This window comes from Ustilago hordei, assembly GCF_900519145.1.
Source record: "Ustilago hordei strain Uho2 genome assembly, contig: UHO2_contig_02, whole genome shotgun sequence".
Taxonomy (NCBI): Eukaryota; Fungi; Basidiomycota; class Ustilaginomycetes; order Ustilaginales; family Ustilaginaceae; genus Ustilago; species Ustilago hordei.
In genome coordinates this window covers 2514858-2532757 of record NW_024545252.1, presented here as the reverse complement: position 1 = coordinate 2532757, position 17900 = coordinate 2514858, and the positions used below count along the sequence as shown (strand labels likewise).

The following is a 17900-nucleotide window of genomic DNA, read 5'->3' as shown; positions in this document are numbered from 1 at the left end:
TGTCTGTTCCAGCATTGACCAAAAATGGTGCACAAGTGATATTTGAAGAATCTGGAGCCATCATTCTCCAGCACAATGGAAGCATGGTCAAGAACAAGACCAACCAGCATAAGAAAAGATGGGAAGTTTACAGTGACTCCCTAGCAGCACAGCTCAATGACCCTCTCGAGGGCATTGATATTAGCACAACACCAGCAAGGCCTGCAAGCCACATGATGAGCAAACTATGGCACAAACAATTCGGCCACCCTGGCAGAAATAAGACCAAGCAAATCCAAGCTCACTATTTAGGAAAGGAGACACAGCTTGAGCATGATGCAAGGGACTGCAACTGTTGCAGTCAGGCAAAACAAACATGTGCAAGAATGATGAGCAGCAAAACAGAATGAGCACAGGCACCCCTAGAGTTGGTGCAAATTGACTTAATGACAGACTTACAAGGCCATCCCAATTATCACCATGCACTGGTAGTTGTAGATGACACTTCATCCTATGTGTATGTGAAACTGGTCCTCAGCAAAGCAGAAGCATTCCCCACTCTGAAAGCATGGATCAAAACAGCAGAGATAACCATGGATTGCACACTAAAGTGCATTTGCAGTGATAATGGAACAGAATGGTCAAGCTTCACAGCAGGGGAATGGAAGTGGGTGGCAGGATTCAAGTGGCAGAAAACCACCCCGCATGTCAGCATACAGAACAGGAGAGCAGAGTGCACCATCAGATCACTTCAAGAAAAGATGTGTGCAATGCTTATCCAAAGATCAGTGCCAAGAGGACTATGGCCCTATGCCATTATGGCTGCTGGACATTTACTTAACCTGACACCCTCAGTGAATGCAAACAGGATTCCATATGAAGATTTTCACCACACATTGGCACATGGTTTAGCCAAGCAACTATGTGTCTTTGGCTGCCTTGTGTGGGTCCACCTCCCCAAGAAGTACCATGCAGGCAAGTATGGTGTGAGAGCCATACCAGGAATTATGGTTGGCTATAACAATGAACACAAGGGTTGGAAGTTCTATACCCCAGACCACATGCTGTCCATCCAGTGGAGTAATTCAGCTACATTCCATGAAGCAAAGGGCTGGCATGATTGGCCCAAAGTACAGAGCCTGCTGCAGATCAGGTTTGAGAGTCTCGAAGCAGAAGGTGCCAGACCAGAGGCAGACAATCTTGAACCTGAACTAGAAACAGAAGAGCTTGACACACAAGACTCATTCCCAAGCACACCCACTGTACAACCCATTGATGCCACCAAAGACAACCAATTGGAGATCGCTGTTGAAGACATGATTGGAGAAGCAAATACTGCCATCTTGAATCTCGCACTGATGTTGAAGGAAGCACTTGCCAGTGACATTGCACAGCAATGGCAAGAAGCCATACACAAGGAGTTGGATGGGCTCAAGGCTATGGGGACCTGGGAAATTGTAGACATACTGCCAGACACCAAACTCGTTGACTCCAAAATTGTCCCCCACCTCAAACTGGATGCCAATGGCATACCTGTCTGACACAAGGCAAGACTCATTGCATGAGGTTTCACACAATGAGAGGGCATCGACTTCGAAGAAACCTTTGCACCAGTAGCACCACTTAGTGCAATAAGAGCCCTGTTGTCACTAGCAGTGGAGCAAGATTGGGAGGTCTGTCATGGGCCTGGATGCTCAAGAAGCAGGAGGGTCACGGGTTCATATGGAAGGAGCACAGGTATCAAAGATCTAGTCGAGATCAGTAGAGAGCATGGTCATAGTGCAGTCTCCATGGAGACCATGGACTCCTATGGACTCACATGCAAAGGAGGACTGAGCCCATATGTGAGGAGGGCCAGGCACAGCCATGAAGAGGACCAAGCTCAAGGAGCATGCAGATGGTTACCACTCAGGGGCTCAAGAGACAAGAGTCAATGGAACTGTCACCAGTCAAAGGAGAAGGAGCAGTGTATAGGGAACTGGCAAGCAGGTCCTGAGGAGGAGGAGCAGTGTCGAAGGAGTCGACACCACTCAGGAGGCACAAGGGTGCCAAACAAGCAGGATAGCAAGGAGGAGGAGCAGTGTCAAAGGAGTTGACACAGCTCAAGAGGCACAGGGGTGCCAAGCAAGCAGGAGAGGCCCCCTGAACAGTACTCGATAAAGAAGGTACTCTCTGGAGAGAGAGAGCAGGAGGGGCGTTGCTGGCAACACTTTGAAGAGGTATATAACCATGCTTTCTCATCATCAAAGGTTGAGTGGATCCTCATCCACTCTACACACATCATAACTAGTTATCACTTCAGCATAAGTATATATTAGTTTCAGTCAGCATAGCAGCAATCTATCAAGGTTGCTCCTCATTGTAGTGCATGTGTTGTATCACCACTACCTGATGTCCGAAGGCGGTTCATAGCAAACCAGCAGTCCAGATATAGATAGAACCAAAGGCAGTAGTCCACTGTGGTCTGGGGATCACTTCAAGCATCAAGTCAACACACTGGACACTCATGTTGACACCACCAACCTTATCACCAACACCATCAACCTCATCATCAGCAACACTCACACCAGACCTTGGTGTCATCATAACCGAAGCATTGATATTGATCGTGCTGAGCTACCCCTGAATGGAGTGTCCACAGAGGTCAGCCGAAACCTATGATAGTATATACAACAAATGCCACCTGCTGTCATCGCACAACTTGATAGTCACCAAATGACTAGCTCATCGAGACTGATACTGAGACAATAGCTGTCACACAACTTGATAGTCACCAAGTATCTCAACAGACTGGCCTAGGTTTCAGGCGCGAGACCCCTGACATTAGAGTGGATGGTTCAAACAGCTCCTCACAATCACCATGATGGACCCAGACCTCAACAATAAGCTTGATAGACTACTCACTCTATTGGAAGCCCAGCTAGAGCTTACCAGGCAGGGTCAATGAGAGGAACAATTACAACAAGCTCATCTGAGCAGGGAGGAGACGATTGACCTCTCTCACTCAGAAGACCAAGCAGGAGGAGGAGATGAGTCTATGATAGGAGACCCACATACTCCTACTCCAGCTCCATGACCAAGATGATCAGTCTCATTCGTCAACCTGGATGAGCAGGATGATGTCAACTATGAGAAGTACACTTCACCCACTGGGCCAAGATATGTCAAGTCCAGGGTGGATCCATACCACAAGAGCAGGACAGAACACTATGCTCTTGATCAGGAGGAGGACTCTAGCATCATGGCAGAGCTTAACTGGTCAAAGCCCATTGCCACCCCCTTTCCAAAGTTCAATCCCTGAGATGTGGAGATCTTCATTCTAGAAGCCAAAGCATGGTTTAAGTTCAACCAGGTGTATGAGCAGTCTAGGATGATCAACCACATGGGTGCTCAACTGGAAGGGACTGCATGAGAGTGGTGGACTTCAAAGCTCCATATTGATAGAGCTAGAGAAGGAAGGTTGTTCAATGATTGGCACTACTTCACAGAGCGACTGTCAGAGCAGTTCAACCCATGCAATGCTAGGATGGAGGCATACAACAAGCTGTTGGCTCTCAGACTCACAAGTGATGCTCCTGGTGCTGCCACATGTCATGTAGAGTGGTTCAGAGACTTGGAGGGACAGGTCAACCTAGATGACAACGAGCTAGTGATTGATCTCTTCAGAGGTAGTCTCACTTGCAGCATACAGGAGAAGTTCGAGAGGAACCCACCTGGGAAGAGATGGGAGTGGTACCTGTCAGCGGTTGCGCGCCTGAAACCTGAGATCAGTAGTAGTATCAGTACTATCACCAATTCTGTCGAGTTATGCGACAGCGTCAATGGTATTTCGATTCCTAGTGAAATATGTGACAGAGCCTTCTCTGTCACCTTTCTCGTTGGAATCTGTAGTTGTATTATCGTTATGACAGATTTCGACTAACCACTGTGGACACTCTATCCAGAGGTAGCTTGGCACAATCAAACTACGATACAACTCTTAAGCAAGCTTGATATTGACACCAATGGTCTGGTGTGAGTATGGATTGATGATGCCGACATGAGTGTCCAGTGTGTCGGCTAACGCTTGATGTGATCCCCAGACTGCAGTGGATGACTGCCTTTGGTTCTATCGATATCTGGACCACTGGTTTGCTAGAACTGCCTTCAGACATCAGGAAACGGTGATACAACACACATGCTTCGATGAGGAGCAATCCATTGATTGCAACTTATGCTGACTGGGAACTAATGAGTACTTATGTTTCTGAAGTATTGACTAGTTGTATGGTGAGTGTAGAGTGGATGTCCCTCCACTCGACCATTTGTGATGAGAAGGTATGGTTATATACCTCTTCACAGTGTCGCCAGTGACACTGCTCCGACTCTCTCCAGAGAGTACCTTCGCCACTGAGTACTGTGCAGGAGTCTCTACTGAAACTCCTTCCTCACAATGCCTCATCACTCCTGTCTTTTCTGAGCTGTGTCGACTCCCTTGACACTGCTCCTCCTCCTCATGATTGGTTCGCCGGTGCCTGCCACACAGCTCCTCTTCCCTCAACCAGCAATGGTTCTCTTGTCTGCATATCTCCTGAGCCCCTGAGTGGTAACCATCTGCATGCTTCATGAGCTCAGTCCCTGTCTCAGCAGCGCTCAATCCTCCTTGCTTGCGAGCGTAGTCCCTCTCACATGTGAAATCATTGTACGAACATTGTTGTCACTGATCTCAATGAAATCTGCTATACTATCATACTTACTGCAGATTCTGGTAAGATCTGTGATATCGAGTTCATTTGTGCAGATCCCAATGAGATCTGTCATAGAACTGGGTCTACTACTGATCTCGCTGAATTCTTCTGTAAATCCACTGATCCACCCAATCCTTCGATTCCTGCACTACCTTCATATGAACTGTTGGGTCTTCCCGCTTCCTGTGCCACCAAGCCCATGACATTACCCCCCTCTTAAGGGCCGAGCTCCGTTGAGGCCAGCCTTGCTTCTTGTCTATGCCATACCATCTCTCTTGTGCTGTCTGTTGCCATCATCGAGTCACCCCTTTCCCAATATGACTTCTCCTTACCATACTCGTTCACAGGCAGCAGCCACAAGTGCACCCCCTCCTCTTCCCTGCCGTCATCAGATCATTGCTTGGCTGCATCCTCGTGAGGACTTGACTCCCCCAACTGAGCCTCCTGCCTCGCCAGTGCCAACTCATGTAGCTAATCCCCTGGCCTCCCCTGTAGCTCCTCGTTCACCATTGGAGCCGCTTTTCTTGGGGATGGATGACGACGTGGTCATCCCCAGCCCCCCTCCTTCCCCATTCCTGGTCTCTCCTCCTGCACTTGGGGGGAGTGACTATTCTCCAGCTTCCCCGGAGATCGACTTGTATGAGGTGGACACGAGACATCCTGCACCAGAGATGTCGACTCCGGAGTGCCAAGCAGCATGGGAGGCTGAGTTAGCTTGCTCTCCTACTCCTCCTCCTGCCACCGATGATATCATTGATGCAGTCTTGGAGGTCTCCTGCACTGGTACTCCGGTTTTCTGTCCTGGGGTTCAACCCCTGATGCCTCCTCCTTGTTGGATGGGGCATCGAACTCCTCCTCCTCCCCCTCCTGACTGCCATCTCCCGACAAATGGGGAAATCGCCAGATGGTCTGAGGGATTCTTTGTTGCCAAGCTCATGGCTTGGATTGCTGACTGATACTTCCCTTTGGATTGGGACGTCCCTGCCAGTTCCTTGCCTGAGCGCTGCCTTCACAGGCTGGTTATGCTGCGCCTCACTGAGGGTTATATGCCCTGGCCTAGTTGGCAGTGCCGGCGATGCTTTAACCTTGGTACTCTGTAAGTATCTCCTTCCCCACTTCTTCCACAACCTGCTAGTGCTAATCCTCCTTCTTTCATTTCAGTTGTTTCCCTTTGGCTTTCACCAACCCTTTTGGTGAACACCACTGAATTCCACATGCTTGCACCCATTGCTACTTGGCTGGCTTGGGTCATTGTGAGCATATGATTCCTGCCCATCCAGGCATAGAATATCCTGGTGATGGTACCCTGGACATGCAGCCACAGGGCTCGCATCAGGCTGAGTGAGCCCATCTAACCATGCATGATGGCAACGGCCCTTGCCTAGTTCGTTCCCAGGAGCGAACAATCGACCCCGTCATGACTCAAGACTGGGTGACTGCGATGCATGTCATTTGGCATCTTCATCGCCAAGAACTAGTAAGTTCACTTCTCCGGGCACTTCAGACTTATGTTGAGTGCCACGATCAACTATACTCTGAGCGCCAGCCTCATGAGTCTGTAATGGAGTCTGGTGGTCCTCCGGACTTTATCAATGAGTGGGTGGCCCCCACTGAGGAGGAGCTGGTGATTTGTTCATCTCTTGCTCCTCCCCCTCCTCCTTCCTCCTATGTCGACATGTAGCAACATGTCACATTCTGCAATATTGACATCTCTTGTTCCTGAATGAGTCTGTGTCCTGACTCCTGCAGTGTCACTTATGAGCCTGGCTGTTGATTACCATGCTCTTGAGCCACTCCTTGTATGCTGAGGGTAGTATTTCAGATCCTCTTCCTGAAATCTGCCATACCACTAGTACTGTGACAGATTTCCACGTAGTCTGTAATAGTGCCTCTACTCTCACATTTTCTGCTCAAATCCGCTCCAATTTCCTTCTTACCATGTAGTCTGTAATAGCGCCTATTCTGTCACAGATTTCGCTCAAATCAGTTCTAGCTCCCTTCTTACCAATTTCTCCTTTTCCTCATGCTTGCTAGTCTCATCCCCCCGCCGATGCCTCATACTCCTGGATGAGGTCAGGGCAATTGAGGTTCGACACTGGTTCCCAAGAGGCAGCCTCTTCTGGGTACCCTCTCCAGAGCACCTTATATTCAATTGTCCTGTTGCGTGAATGTTTGCCAATGAGTGCTTCAACTTCAAAATCGAGATCCTCCTCTGGTAGCAGTGGTATGATTGGTTGTTCCGACTGTTGAGCTAGGGAGCTCGTTCTTGCTGGTTCAAGCAAGGACACATGAAACACATCATGTACTCTGAGGCTGGCTGGCAACGTGATCCTATATGCTCATCGGCCCACCCTTTCCTGAACTGGGTAAGGTCCTGCAAACCTAGTGTCAAGTTTCGGCATTGGTTGTCTGGTTTTCCAGTTTTGGCGATTGATGTAAACCATATCGCCCACCTTAAACTTGATGTCTTTGTGTTTCTGGTTGTACTGTTCCACTGTGTGACATTGTGCTTCCCTAATCTGGTCCTGGAGGTACTTGCAGTGCTCTTTTCCATCGACTAGGAACTCTGAATGATCTGGGTCGTTGACTCCCAGCCACTGAGGAATGTCAGGGTGAGCCTTCGGGTTCCAACCATAACAAGCGAAGAACAGTGAGACACCAATACTATTGTGGACTGTGTTGTTATACACAAATGCCACTGTCTTGAGCAGATCAGCCCAATCGTTCTGCTCATAGTTGCAATACATTTGCAAGTACTGCTCTACCACCTGGTTGACCCTCTCAGTTTGTCTGTCAGTCTGTGGATGATAAGCTGTGCTGAGGGAGTGCTTAGCACCTATGCCCTTAGTGAACGCTTTCCATGCCTTTGAAATGAACTGTCTTCCTCAGTCAGAGACCATATGGTCCAGATAACCAAAGTGTCGAACCATGTACCTCCAAAGTAGTACAGCAGTTTGTGTCACCATGACTGTCTTATGAGTTGGTGCCAAGATAGCATACTTGGTCAGTCTATCGACAATGACCAGGATGGAATCAAACCCCTTTGACACTGGAAGGCCCTCAATGAAGTCCAATGATACTGAACCCCATGGTCTGTCTGGTGTGGCGAGCAGTTGGAGCAAGCCATACAGATGATGGCGAGGGGCTTTGTACCTAGCACAGACAGGGCAGCTTGCAACATAGTCAGCAATCCAAGCTGTCATGTTGGGCCACCAATAGTGCCTCTGGGCCGCTCTGATGGTGGCGCCTTGTCCCACATGACCAGCGGTGATGCCATCGTGGCATTGGGTCATGACCATGAACTGTAGATGTTCGACAGAGAGGGATTGGCCATCCACTTCCTGAGCACTTTGTGACTGGCAGTCATTGGTTCGTCCAGGCATTGTTACCTTCAGTATAACCAATCTTCCCCCACTATGCCATAAGCCATCTTTGGTCTTGAATGGCTTCTTGGCATGTATCTCCTGTAGCTCTGGATCCAAAGGCTGAAAGATCTTGGTCAGGTCCCTGAGTCCTTTCATTGCTATGGTATCCATCATGAGCATGGGAGCTGCCAATACAGACTCGTTTTCTAAGTCTGTTGGTAAGACCGATTCTGCTGAAATTGGTAGTATTGCACTTGTTATTACATTTTCTACTGGAATCTGTCATAACCCACTTCCTATTTCGATGCCAGATTCCACCTTTTTGAACACCCAAGAAGGCAGCAGTTGCTGCACATTGTGTTCCTGTTCTTCACCGATTGGTTTCCTGTTCTTCACCGATTGGTTGCTTGTCAATTTGTCTAGTGAGGGCATCAGGTTCGCCTCCCTTGTCTCCTGGGCGATACTGCAATATGAAGTCAAAATCTGCTAGTAGTATGGCCCATCGAGCTTGTTGTCCCATGATACAATGCTGTGACTTGAAGTATTTGAGTGCTTCATGATCTGTAAGGATGACCAACTGACTTGGCAGTCCTGCTAACATGTGTCACCATTGAGTGAGACAAGCTACCACTGCTAGAAGTTCTTTATCATGAATTTCGTAGTTCTTTTCAGCCAAGGACATCTTCCTGGAGTAGAATGCTACCAGGTGCCAACATCCTTCATGCTCTTGTTTGAGCACCCCAGTGATGGCAAAGTCACTTGCATCTGTCTCCAGCCTTGTGGGAAGGTGGTAATTGAAATGCCGAAGCACTCCGGCCATCATCAACGCTTGTATGAGCTTGTGAAAAGCTTGTTGAGCCTCTTCCGGTAGCTCAAACTTCTTGAATCATTCTGTTGGTTTCACCAATGATGTTAATGGCTTGGCGATTCAGGCGAAGTGAGCTATGAATCGCTGGTAGAAGTTGGCGAAGCTGAGAAACCATTGGATGTCATGGATTGTCTCCAGCATTGGCCATTCCTTCACGGTTCGCACCTTCTCTTGGTCCATCTCAATCCCAGTCAGTTTGATAATGTACCCCAGGAATTCCACTGTGGTGATGTGGAACTCACACTTGGACAGCTTGGCTAACAGTCGATTGCTCCATAATCATGTGAGGACTTCAGTGACATGCTGTACATGTTCTTCCTCTGTACTACTAAAGATGAGGAAGTCATCTAAGTATACAACCACATAGACTCTGATGATGTCCCGGAAGATGTGATTGATGAAGGACTGGAAATGAGCTGGTGCATTCGCCAGGCCGAAAGGCATTACCAGGTACTCATAGAGTCCCAACTGTGTGCCAAATGCAGTCTTCCATTCATCTCCTTTTGCTATGTGAATGAGATTGTAAGCCACTCGCAAGTCTAGTTTTGTATAGACCTTTGCCTTCCGAAGTAGGAAAAGCTGCTCCTCGATGAGGGGCAATGGTGCCTGATTCTTGAGGGTGATCTCATTCAAGCTGCGATAGTCCATGCACAGTCTGAGACCTCCATCCTTCTTGGGTACGAAGAGCACTGGTGATTTAGCCGGGCTCTTTGAGGGCCGTATGAACCCCTTCGCAAGGTTCTCATCCAGGTACTTCCATAACTCGGCCATCTCCTTGGGTCCCTTGAGGTACAGCAGACCCTGGGGTGGCTTACTGTCCTCCATTAACTCAAGATGGAGGTCATGTTCAGTATGGTGGGGCAGCTTATCTGCTTCCACCTCATCAAACACATCCTGAAGATGTTGATATGGCACAGGTATCTCTTCCACCGATACCTCCTTATCAATCTTGACTTCCATTTCTATTCCCTTGTCGTTGCCGGTGGGTACAAAACCAAAAGCCAGGAGCGATGATGGTGGGAGGTCCAAGAGTATGACCCCAATGGGTCTGTCTTCAAGAGCTGCCTGTATCAGACTTGCCGCTGAAATGAATTCATTACCATGTATGGTTGGACATGTCGTTCCCTTGTCATAGGGGCCCGTTACTACCAACTTCGGCGAAATCGGTAATAAGTTGTCTTCTGTAGCAAGCTCATTTTTTTGCTCGCTTGTTACAGCAGTTTTCGTCAAATTCTGTGATAGTTCCGCCACTATGATCAATTTCATCAATTTCATGTGTAAACCCTCAGCTACCGCTTTCTCGGGGGGCCGCCTCGGGGGTTGCTCCTGTCCTTGGGGCCTGAACTCTAGTTGCCCCATATCCCATCATATGGTTGGTTTGAGCCTTCTAAGTTCAGTGAACCCTAATATGAGGTCATAGTCAGCCATATCGGCTACCGATGCATCGACCACACCTAAGCTGTGGTCACCGATAGCAACCTGTATGCTTGCAGCGCTATTGATGATGAGTTGGTGGCCAGTGACACCATGGATCGATCTTGTTTTTGAGGGTTTTGTGGGTATTTGGTGCTTGCTAATGAAAGAGTCTGAAACTATGGACAAACTGGCGCCGGTGTCAGCAAGTATACGAGCTGGGTGGTCTTGGACCATCCCGGAGAGCTCCAATACCGCTTTTCCTCTGCTGGTAGAGAAACATACCTTACAATCTTGATATATACATAGCGATGACGAGGAGGTTTGTAGAGCCATGCATGCCATCAGTGCATCGCCCCACTGTCATTTCCCTCATCGACATCGTCTTTGGCCTCCTCATGGTCAGTGTCCATGGGTGGCTGGTATGGACTGAAATCTAATTCCTCGGACTCGCCCATCTCAGGGCTGCCCATTTGTCCATCTCCTGAGTCAGTGGCTCCTTCTCCGAAGAGGTCTTCAGTGGTTATCATGACCTTTGGGCCTGTGGTTTGTGGGCCCAGAGAGTCTGCCTTCTTGCTTGGGCAGTCTCTGGCCCAATGACCAATACCTTTGCACACATGGCAAGTGCTGCTGCTTAATGCAGGGCTTCCTTGTTTCGGACCCTGCACAATCTGGTGGGGGGGGAGGCGATTGGTTGGTCAATTAAGGTTCCCTGACAATGTCTGTACTGGCGGTCGAGTTGGAATGGTCTGTGCCAGTTGTCGAGCAGGGTATGAACCTTGAGCCGGTGGCGTAGGTCGAGCTCTGGGGTTTGGTCACAATGGAGCGACGCTTGGGTGCCAGGCAGAGGACTGCTGTAGCAGCATCCTTTGCCAGTCGATCTCTTCAACCTCTTGATACCATTCCCACCTCTTCATGGGTGGGTTCCACTCAAACTTCTCCTGGAGGCTCTGTGTGAGACTTCCCCTAAACAAGTCAATAACTAGTTCATTGTCATCTAGATTGACTTGTCCTTCTAAGTCCCTGAATTGCTCGACGTGGTGTGTGGCAGCACCAGGTGCATCGCTCATGAGCCAGAGAGCCAACAGTTTGTTGTAGGCCTCCATTCTGGTGTTCCGAGGATTGAACTGTTCCATCAGGCGCTCAGTGAAGTAATGCCAATCATTGAACAGTCTTCCTTCTCGGCCTCTGTCGATGCAAAGCTTGGAAGTCCACCATTCGTGAGCGTTCCCTTCCAATTGAGCACCCATATGGTTGATCATCCTTGCCTGCTCATAGACCTGGTTGAATTTGAACCATGCCTCAGCCTCAAGAATGAATATCTCAATGTCTCTAGGATTGAACTTGGGGAATGGAGTGGCGACCAGCTTAGAGCATGAGAGACTGGGGTCTCCAGAGGCACTTGCATCTTCCTCTTGGTCAAAACCATGAGATTCTGCCCTTGGCTGGTTGTACAGATCCACACAGGGCCTGAAGTATCTGGGCCTGGTGGGTGAGGCATACTTGTCATAGTTGTTGACTGGCGGTTCGCTCGTTTCCATGAATGATACTGCCTGCCTTGGACGTGATGCTGGGGACGGTGTGGGAGGGTCTCCCATCATCTCTTCCCTAGCCTCTTGATCTTCTGGGTGGGAGGGCTTGATTGCCTCCTCTCCACTCAGACGAGTGCAGTGTAGACGCTCTTCATGTTGCCCTTGTCTGGTAAGCTCCAGCTGCACTTCCATTAAGGAGAGTAGCCTCTCGAGCTTATCGTTGAGGCTTTCATCTGTCATGTTGACCGTGGGGTGCTGCTTGAACGATCCACTCTAATGTCAGCAGTCGTGCACCTGAAACCTGAGATCAGTAGTAGTATCAGTACTATCACCAATTCTGTGGAGTTATGCAACAGCATCAATGGTATTTTGATTCCTAGTGAAATATGCGACAGAGCCTTCTCTGTCACCTTTCTCATTGGAATCTGTAGTTGTATTATCATTATGACAGATTTCGACTAACTGCTGTGGACACTCTGTCCAGAGGTAGCTTGGCACGATCAAACTACGATATGACTCTTAAGCGAGCTTGATATTGACACCAATGGTCTGGTGTGAGTATGGATTGATGATGCCAACATGAGTGTCCAGTGTGTCGGCTAACGCTTGATGTGATCCCCAGACTGCAGTGGATGACTGCCTTTGGTTCTATCGATATCTGGACCACTGGTTTGCTAGAACTGCCTTCAGACATCAGGAAACGGTGATACAACACACATGCTTCGATGAGGAGCAATCCATTGATTGCAACTTATGCTGACTGGGAACTAATGAGTACTTATGTTTCTGAAGTATTGACTAGTTGTATGGTGAGTGTAGAGTGGATGTCCCTCCACTCGACCATTTGTGATGAGAAGGTATGGTTATATACCTCTTCACAGTGTCGCCAGTGACACTGCTCCGACTCTCTCCAGAGAGTACCTTCGCCACTGAGTACTGTGCAGGAGTCTCTACTGAAACTCCTTCCTCACAATGCCTCATCACTCCTGTCTTTTCTGAGCTGTGTCGACTCCCTTGACACTGCTCCTCCTCCTCATGATTGGTTCGCCGGTGCCTGCCACACAGCTCCTCTTCCCTCAACCAGCAATGGTTCTCTTGTCTGCATATCTCCTGAGCCCCTGAGTGGTAACCATCTGCATGCTTCGTGAGCTCAGTCCCTGTCTCAGCAGCACTCAATCCTCCTCGCTTGCGAGCATAGTCCCTCTCACATGTGAAATTGTTGTATGAACATTGTTGTCACTGATCTCAACAAAATCTGCTATACTATCATACTTACTGCAGATTCTGGTAAGATCTGTGATATCGAGTTCATTTGTGCAGATCCCAATGAGATCTGTCATAGAACTGGGTCTACTACTGATCTCACTGAATTCTTCTGTAAATCCACCGATCCACCCAATCCTTCGATTCCTGTGCTACCTTCATATGAACTGTTGGGTCTTCCCGCTTCCTGCGCCACCAAGCCCATGACAGTACCGAGAGGTTGAAGAGATAGAACGACAGAGGATGCTACTACAGCAGTCCTCGGCTAGACACTCACTCCCAAATGCCACATCACCTCCACTAAGAACTGGGTCTCAGCCAAATCAAGGTTCAATCCCCATATGTCAACCCACTCTACCTTATTCAGCTCGATCACCAGCACAAGCAACTACACAAGCAACTACACAAAACCTAAACCAACCAACTAATCGACCCCTTCCTCATCAACCCACCCAAACCTCGAAGCAAGGAAGCCCTGCTCCATCAGGTACCAACACCTGTCATGTATGCAAGGGTATCGGCCATTGGGCCAGAGACTGCCCCAGCAGGAGGGTAGACCCTCTTAGCTCTCGACCCATGGGTCCAAAGGTCATGGTCACCACAGCAGACCCCTTCGAGGATGCCACCAACTCAGGAGATGGCCACACAGGTAGCACCAAGACAAGTGAACCCGAGGCCATGGACCTCAGCTCATACCAGCAACCCATGGACCTCGATCACGAGGAGGAGCACAACGATGATGACGACGAGGGAAACGTCAGTGGGGTGATGCACTGATGGCATGCATTGCTCTACAAACCTCCTCGCCATCACTCTGTATATATCAAGATTGTCAAGTATGTTTCTCTACCAGTGGAGGCAAAGCAGTACTGGAGCTCTCTGGAATGGTTCAAGACCATCCTGCTCGGATACTAGCTGATACCGGTGCTGGTTTGTCCATAGTCTCAGATTCTTTCATTAGTAAGTACCAAATACCCACAAAACCCATAAAAACAAGATCGATCCATGGTGTCACCAGACACCAACTCTCCATCAATAGTTCTGCGAGCATGCAGGTATCTATTGGTACACACAATCTGGGTGTGGTCAAAGCTTCAGTAGCCGACACTGCTGACTATGACCTCATCCTGGGGTTCACCAAGCTATGGAGGCTCAAACCCACCATACAATGGGATATGCACCAGCTGGAGTTCAAGACTCAGGAGCAGGACCGACCCCCAAGGAGACCCCCTGAAGCAGCAAGAGCAGGAGACCTAACCATGAGGAGACCAACCCTTCATGGAAACGAGTTTGTCTCAGCAGAGCACATACTGCAAGCAGCTCTAGAAGATGGACCCATAGGGTTCATGCTGTTGGAGGAGCCACCATCATCACTCCTGGCCTTTGCTTTTGTACCTACAGGCACAGACAAAGGAGTAGAGATGGAGGTAGAGGTGGACAAGGTGGTGATGGCTGCAGATATACCAAAGCCATACCAACACCTGCGAGATGTGTTTGATGAAGTGGAAGCAAACAAGCTGCCCCATCATACCAAGCATGATCTCCACCTCGAGTTGTTAGAAGGAGGTAAGCCACCTCAAGGGCCCCTGTACCTTAAGGGGCCCAAGGAGATGTCCAAGTTGAGGAGGTACTTGGATGAGAACCTCAAGAAGGGGTTCATAAGACCATCAAAGAGCCCAGCACAATCACCAGTGCTCTTCGTACCAAAGAAGGATGGAGGTCTCAGACTCTGTGTGGACTACTGAGGTCTCAACGAGATCACTGTCAAGAACAGGGCACCACTGCCCCTCATCGAGGAGCAGCTGTTCTTACTCAGGAAGGCAAGGATCTATACCAAACTAGACCTTAGAGCAGCATACAACCTCATCCGGATTGCTAAAGGAGATGAATGGAAGACAGCTTTTGGCACTCAGTTGGGACTCTATGAGTACCTAGTGATGCCCTTTGGCCTAGCTAATGCTCCAGCTCACTTCCAGTCATTCATCAATGACATCTTCTGAGACATCATTGGGATATATGTGGTAGTATACTTAGATGACTTCCTGATCTTCAGTGACACTGAAGAGGCACATGTCAGCGGTCGCGCGCCTGAAACCTGAGAACAGTAGTAGTATCAGTACTATCACCGATTCTGTTGAATTATGCAACAGCGCTAATGGTATTTCGATTCTTAGTGAAATATGCGACAGAGCCTTCTCTGTCACCTTTCTCGCTAGAATCTGTAGTTGTATTATCGTTGTGACAGATTTCGACTAACTGCTGTGGACACTCCGTCCAGAGGTAGCTCGGCACGATCAGACTATGATACGACTCTAAATGAGCTTGATGTTGACACCAATGGTCTGGTGTGAGTATGGGTTGATGACACCGACATGAGTGTCCAGTGTGTCAGCTAACGCTTGAAGTGATCCCCAGGCCGCAGTGGACGTCTGCCTTTGGTTCTATTGTTATCCAGACCGCTGGTTGCTACGAACCACCTTCGGATGCCAGGAAACAGTGATACAACACATGTGCTTCATTGAGGAGCAATCTGTTGATTACTTCTATGCTGGCTGTGTACTAATGATACTTATTGCTTGAAGTAATACTAGTATGGTTGATGAGTGTAGAGTGGATGAGCCTCCACTCGACCATTTGTGATGAGGAGGTAGGACTATATACCTCTTCGCAGCGTCACCAGTGGCACTGCCCCTGCTCCCTCTCTCCAGAGGGTACCCTCCTTGTCGAGTACTGCACAGGGAACTCCAAGGAGGCACCTTCTCCATTTCAAGCCTTGTCCCTCCTGTCTTTCCTGAGCTGTGTTGACTTCATCGACACTGCTCCTCCTCTTCATGTCCCTTTCACCGGTGTCCCATACACAGATCTCCTTCCTTTGACCGGTGACGGTTCTCTTCTACTCCTGTCCTGTGGGCCCCTGAGTGGTAACTGACTGTGTGTCACTGAGCTCGGTCCCTCTTGCATGTGAATTGTCATATGGACATCCTTACTACCGATCCCCGCAGAATCTGCCACACGATCTTGCTTGCTGCAGGTTCTGGTGGGATTCGTGATATCGATGATGCTCGTGCCAATTTCGCTGTGATCTGCCATAGAGCTGATTCTACTACCAATCTTGGTGAACTTTGTCACAGCTCCTCCAATCTACCCGATTCCATGATTCCTGCACTACCTTCATATGGATTTCGGTCTTTCCTCGTTCTGCGCACCTAGGCCCATGACATTACCCCCCTCTTAAGAGCTGAGCTCCGTTGAGGCAGGTACTGAGTCATGTCTTCCTTCATCATTACCCATCCATGTCCTCGCCACCTGACTCAATGTGCAACATGGTTTCTTCACGATATCGAACCCACTCGCAGGCCACCACGAGTGCACCCTCCTCTGATGGGACTACCATTCCTGCAAGACGTCGTTGGATCGTGGTCCAGCTTCGTCCTCATGAGAGATCGACTTCTGCAGCCAAATCTCTCCCTCCTCCTCCAGCAGCCGATCCTCTGGCTTCTCCAGTAGTTTGGTCGCCGCTGGCACCTCTTTTCCTGGGGATGGATGATGATGTCATCACCCCCAGTTCCCTTCCCTCCCCCCTTTTGGCCAGCGCTGCCCCATCTCTCATGGGGAATGATTACTCTCCGGCTTCTCTGGAGATCAACCTGTACGAAGTAGATGTGAGGCGTCCCACTGTAGAGGTGACAACCCCGGAGCATCAGGCGGCGTGGGAGGCTGAGCTGGCTTGCTCCCCCACTCCTCCTCCTACAGCTGACGAGGTCATCGATGTGGTCTTGGACATCGATTGTCCAAGTACCCCTGTTTATCAGCTGGAGGTCCAGCCATTGACCCCTCCTCCTCGCTGGGTAGATCGTCGGACTCCTCCCCTTCCCCCTCCCAATCATCATCTACCAACAAACGGAGAGATCGCCGGATGGTCTGAGAGGTTCTTTGTGGCCGAGCTCATGGCTCAGATTGCTGACTGGTACTTACCTTTGGACTGGGATGTGCCCACTGGCTCCTTGCCTGAGTGTCGTCTACACCAGTTGGTCATGCTGTGTCTTACTGAGGGTTGCATGCCCTGGCCCAGTTGGCAGTGCCGATGGTGTTTCAATCTGGGTATTCTGTAAGTTCCTATTCCTCATGCTCTTCCTACCCTTCCAATGCTAACACTACTTTTGCTTTTCTCAGTTGTTTTGCTTCTGCCTTCACCAATCCTTTTGGTGAGCGCAACAGAATTCCTCGTGCCTGTACCCATTGCTATCTAGCTGGCTTGGGGCATTGCGAGCATACCATCCCCACCCACCCGGGCATGGAGTACCCTGGCGATGGGACTCCCAGCTTGCAGCAGCGGGGCTCGCATCAGGCTGAGCGAGCTCACCTGACTGTGGCTGATGGCAATGGCCCTGGTCTTGTTTGTTCCCAGGAATGGACAATTTACCCAGTCATGACTCAAGACTGGGTGTCAGTGATGTGCATGATTTGGCACCTCTGCTGTCAAGACTTGGTAAGCTCACTCCTTCATATGCTCCAGTCCTATGTTGAGCGTCATGACCATTTGTTTTCCGAGCGCCAACCCCATGAGTCCATGACAGAATCTGGTGGTCCTCCTGACCCCATCGACTCATGGGTGGAGCCTACAATTGACGAGTGGTGGACTCGTGTGGCCCTTGCCACTCCCTCTGTCCCCTCTGGCTATGTCGACATATAGTGACATAGTTGCACCCTGAATGTAGTTTTCCTTGTGATCACTCTGAGCCTGTGTCCTGAC

General features: G+C 49.4%; 3 protein-coding genes across 3 annotated transcripts; 2 read left to right on the top strand and 1 right to left on the bottom strand.

The window, feature by feature from the left end:
- Window positions 1–11167: 11167 nt before the first annotated feature.
- On the bottom strand, window positions 11168–12124 carry UHO2_01573 (uncharacterized protein; the record flags this gene model as incomplete). The annotated part of the gene is made up of 1 exon (XM_041554040.1): window positions 11168–12124. One exon carries the CDS (start codon window positions 12122–12124, stop codon window positions 11168–11170), a length of 957 nt encoding a protein of 318 aa, XP_041409974.1.
- A 1599-nt stretch (window positions 12125–13723) lies between these two features.
- Window positions 13724–15147, top strand: UHO2_01572 (uncharacterized protein; the record flags this gene model as incomplete). Its single annotated transcript, XM_041554039.1, has 3 exons — window positions 13724–13907; window positions 14006–14866; window positions 14894–15147. 3 exons carry the CDS (start codon window positions 13724–13726, stop codon window positions 15145–15147), a joined length of 1299 nt encoding a protein of 432 aa, XP_041409973.1.
- Window positions 15148–16470: 1323 nt separating this feature from the next.
- On the top strand, window positions 16471–17840 carry UHO2_01571 (uncharacterized protein; the record flags this gene model as incomplete). Its single annotated transcript, XM_041554038.1, has 3 exons — window positions 16471–17255; window positions 17321–17543; window positions 17664–17840. The coding sequence occupies 3 exons, from the start codon at window positions 16471–16473 to the stop codon at window positions 17838–17840; spliced, it is 1185 nt and encodes a 394-aa protein (XP_041409972.1).
- Window positions 17841–17900: the final 60 nt, after the last annotated feature.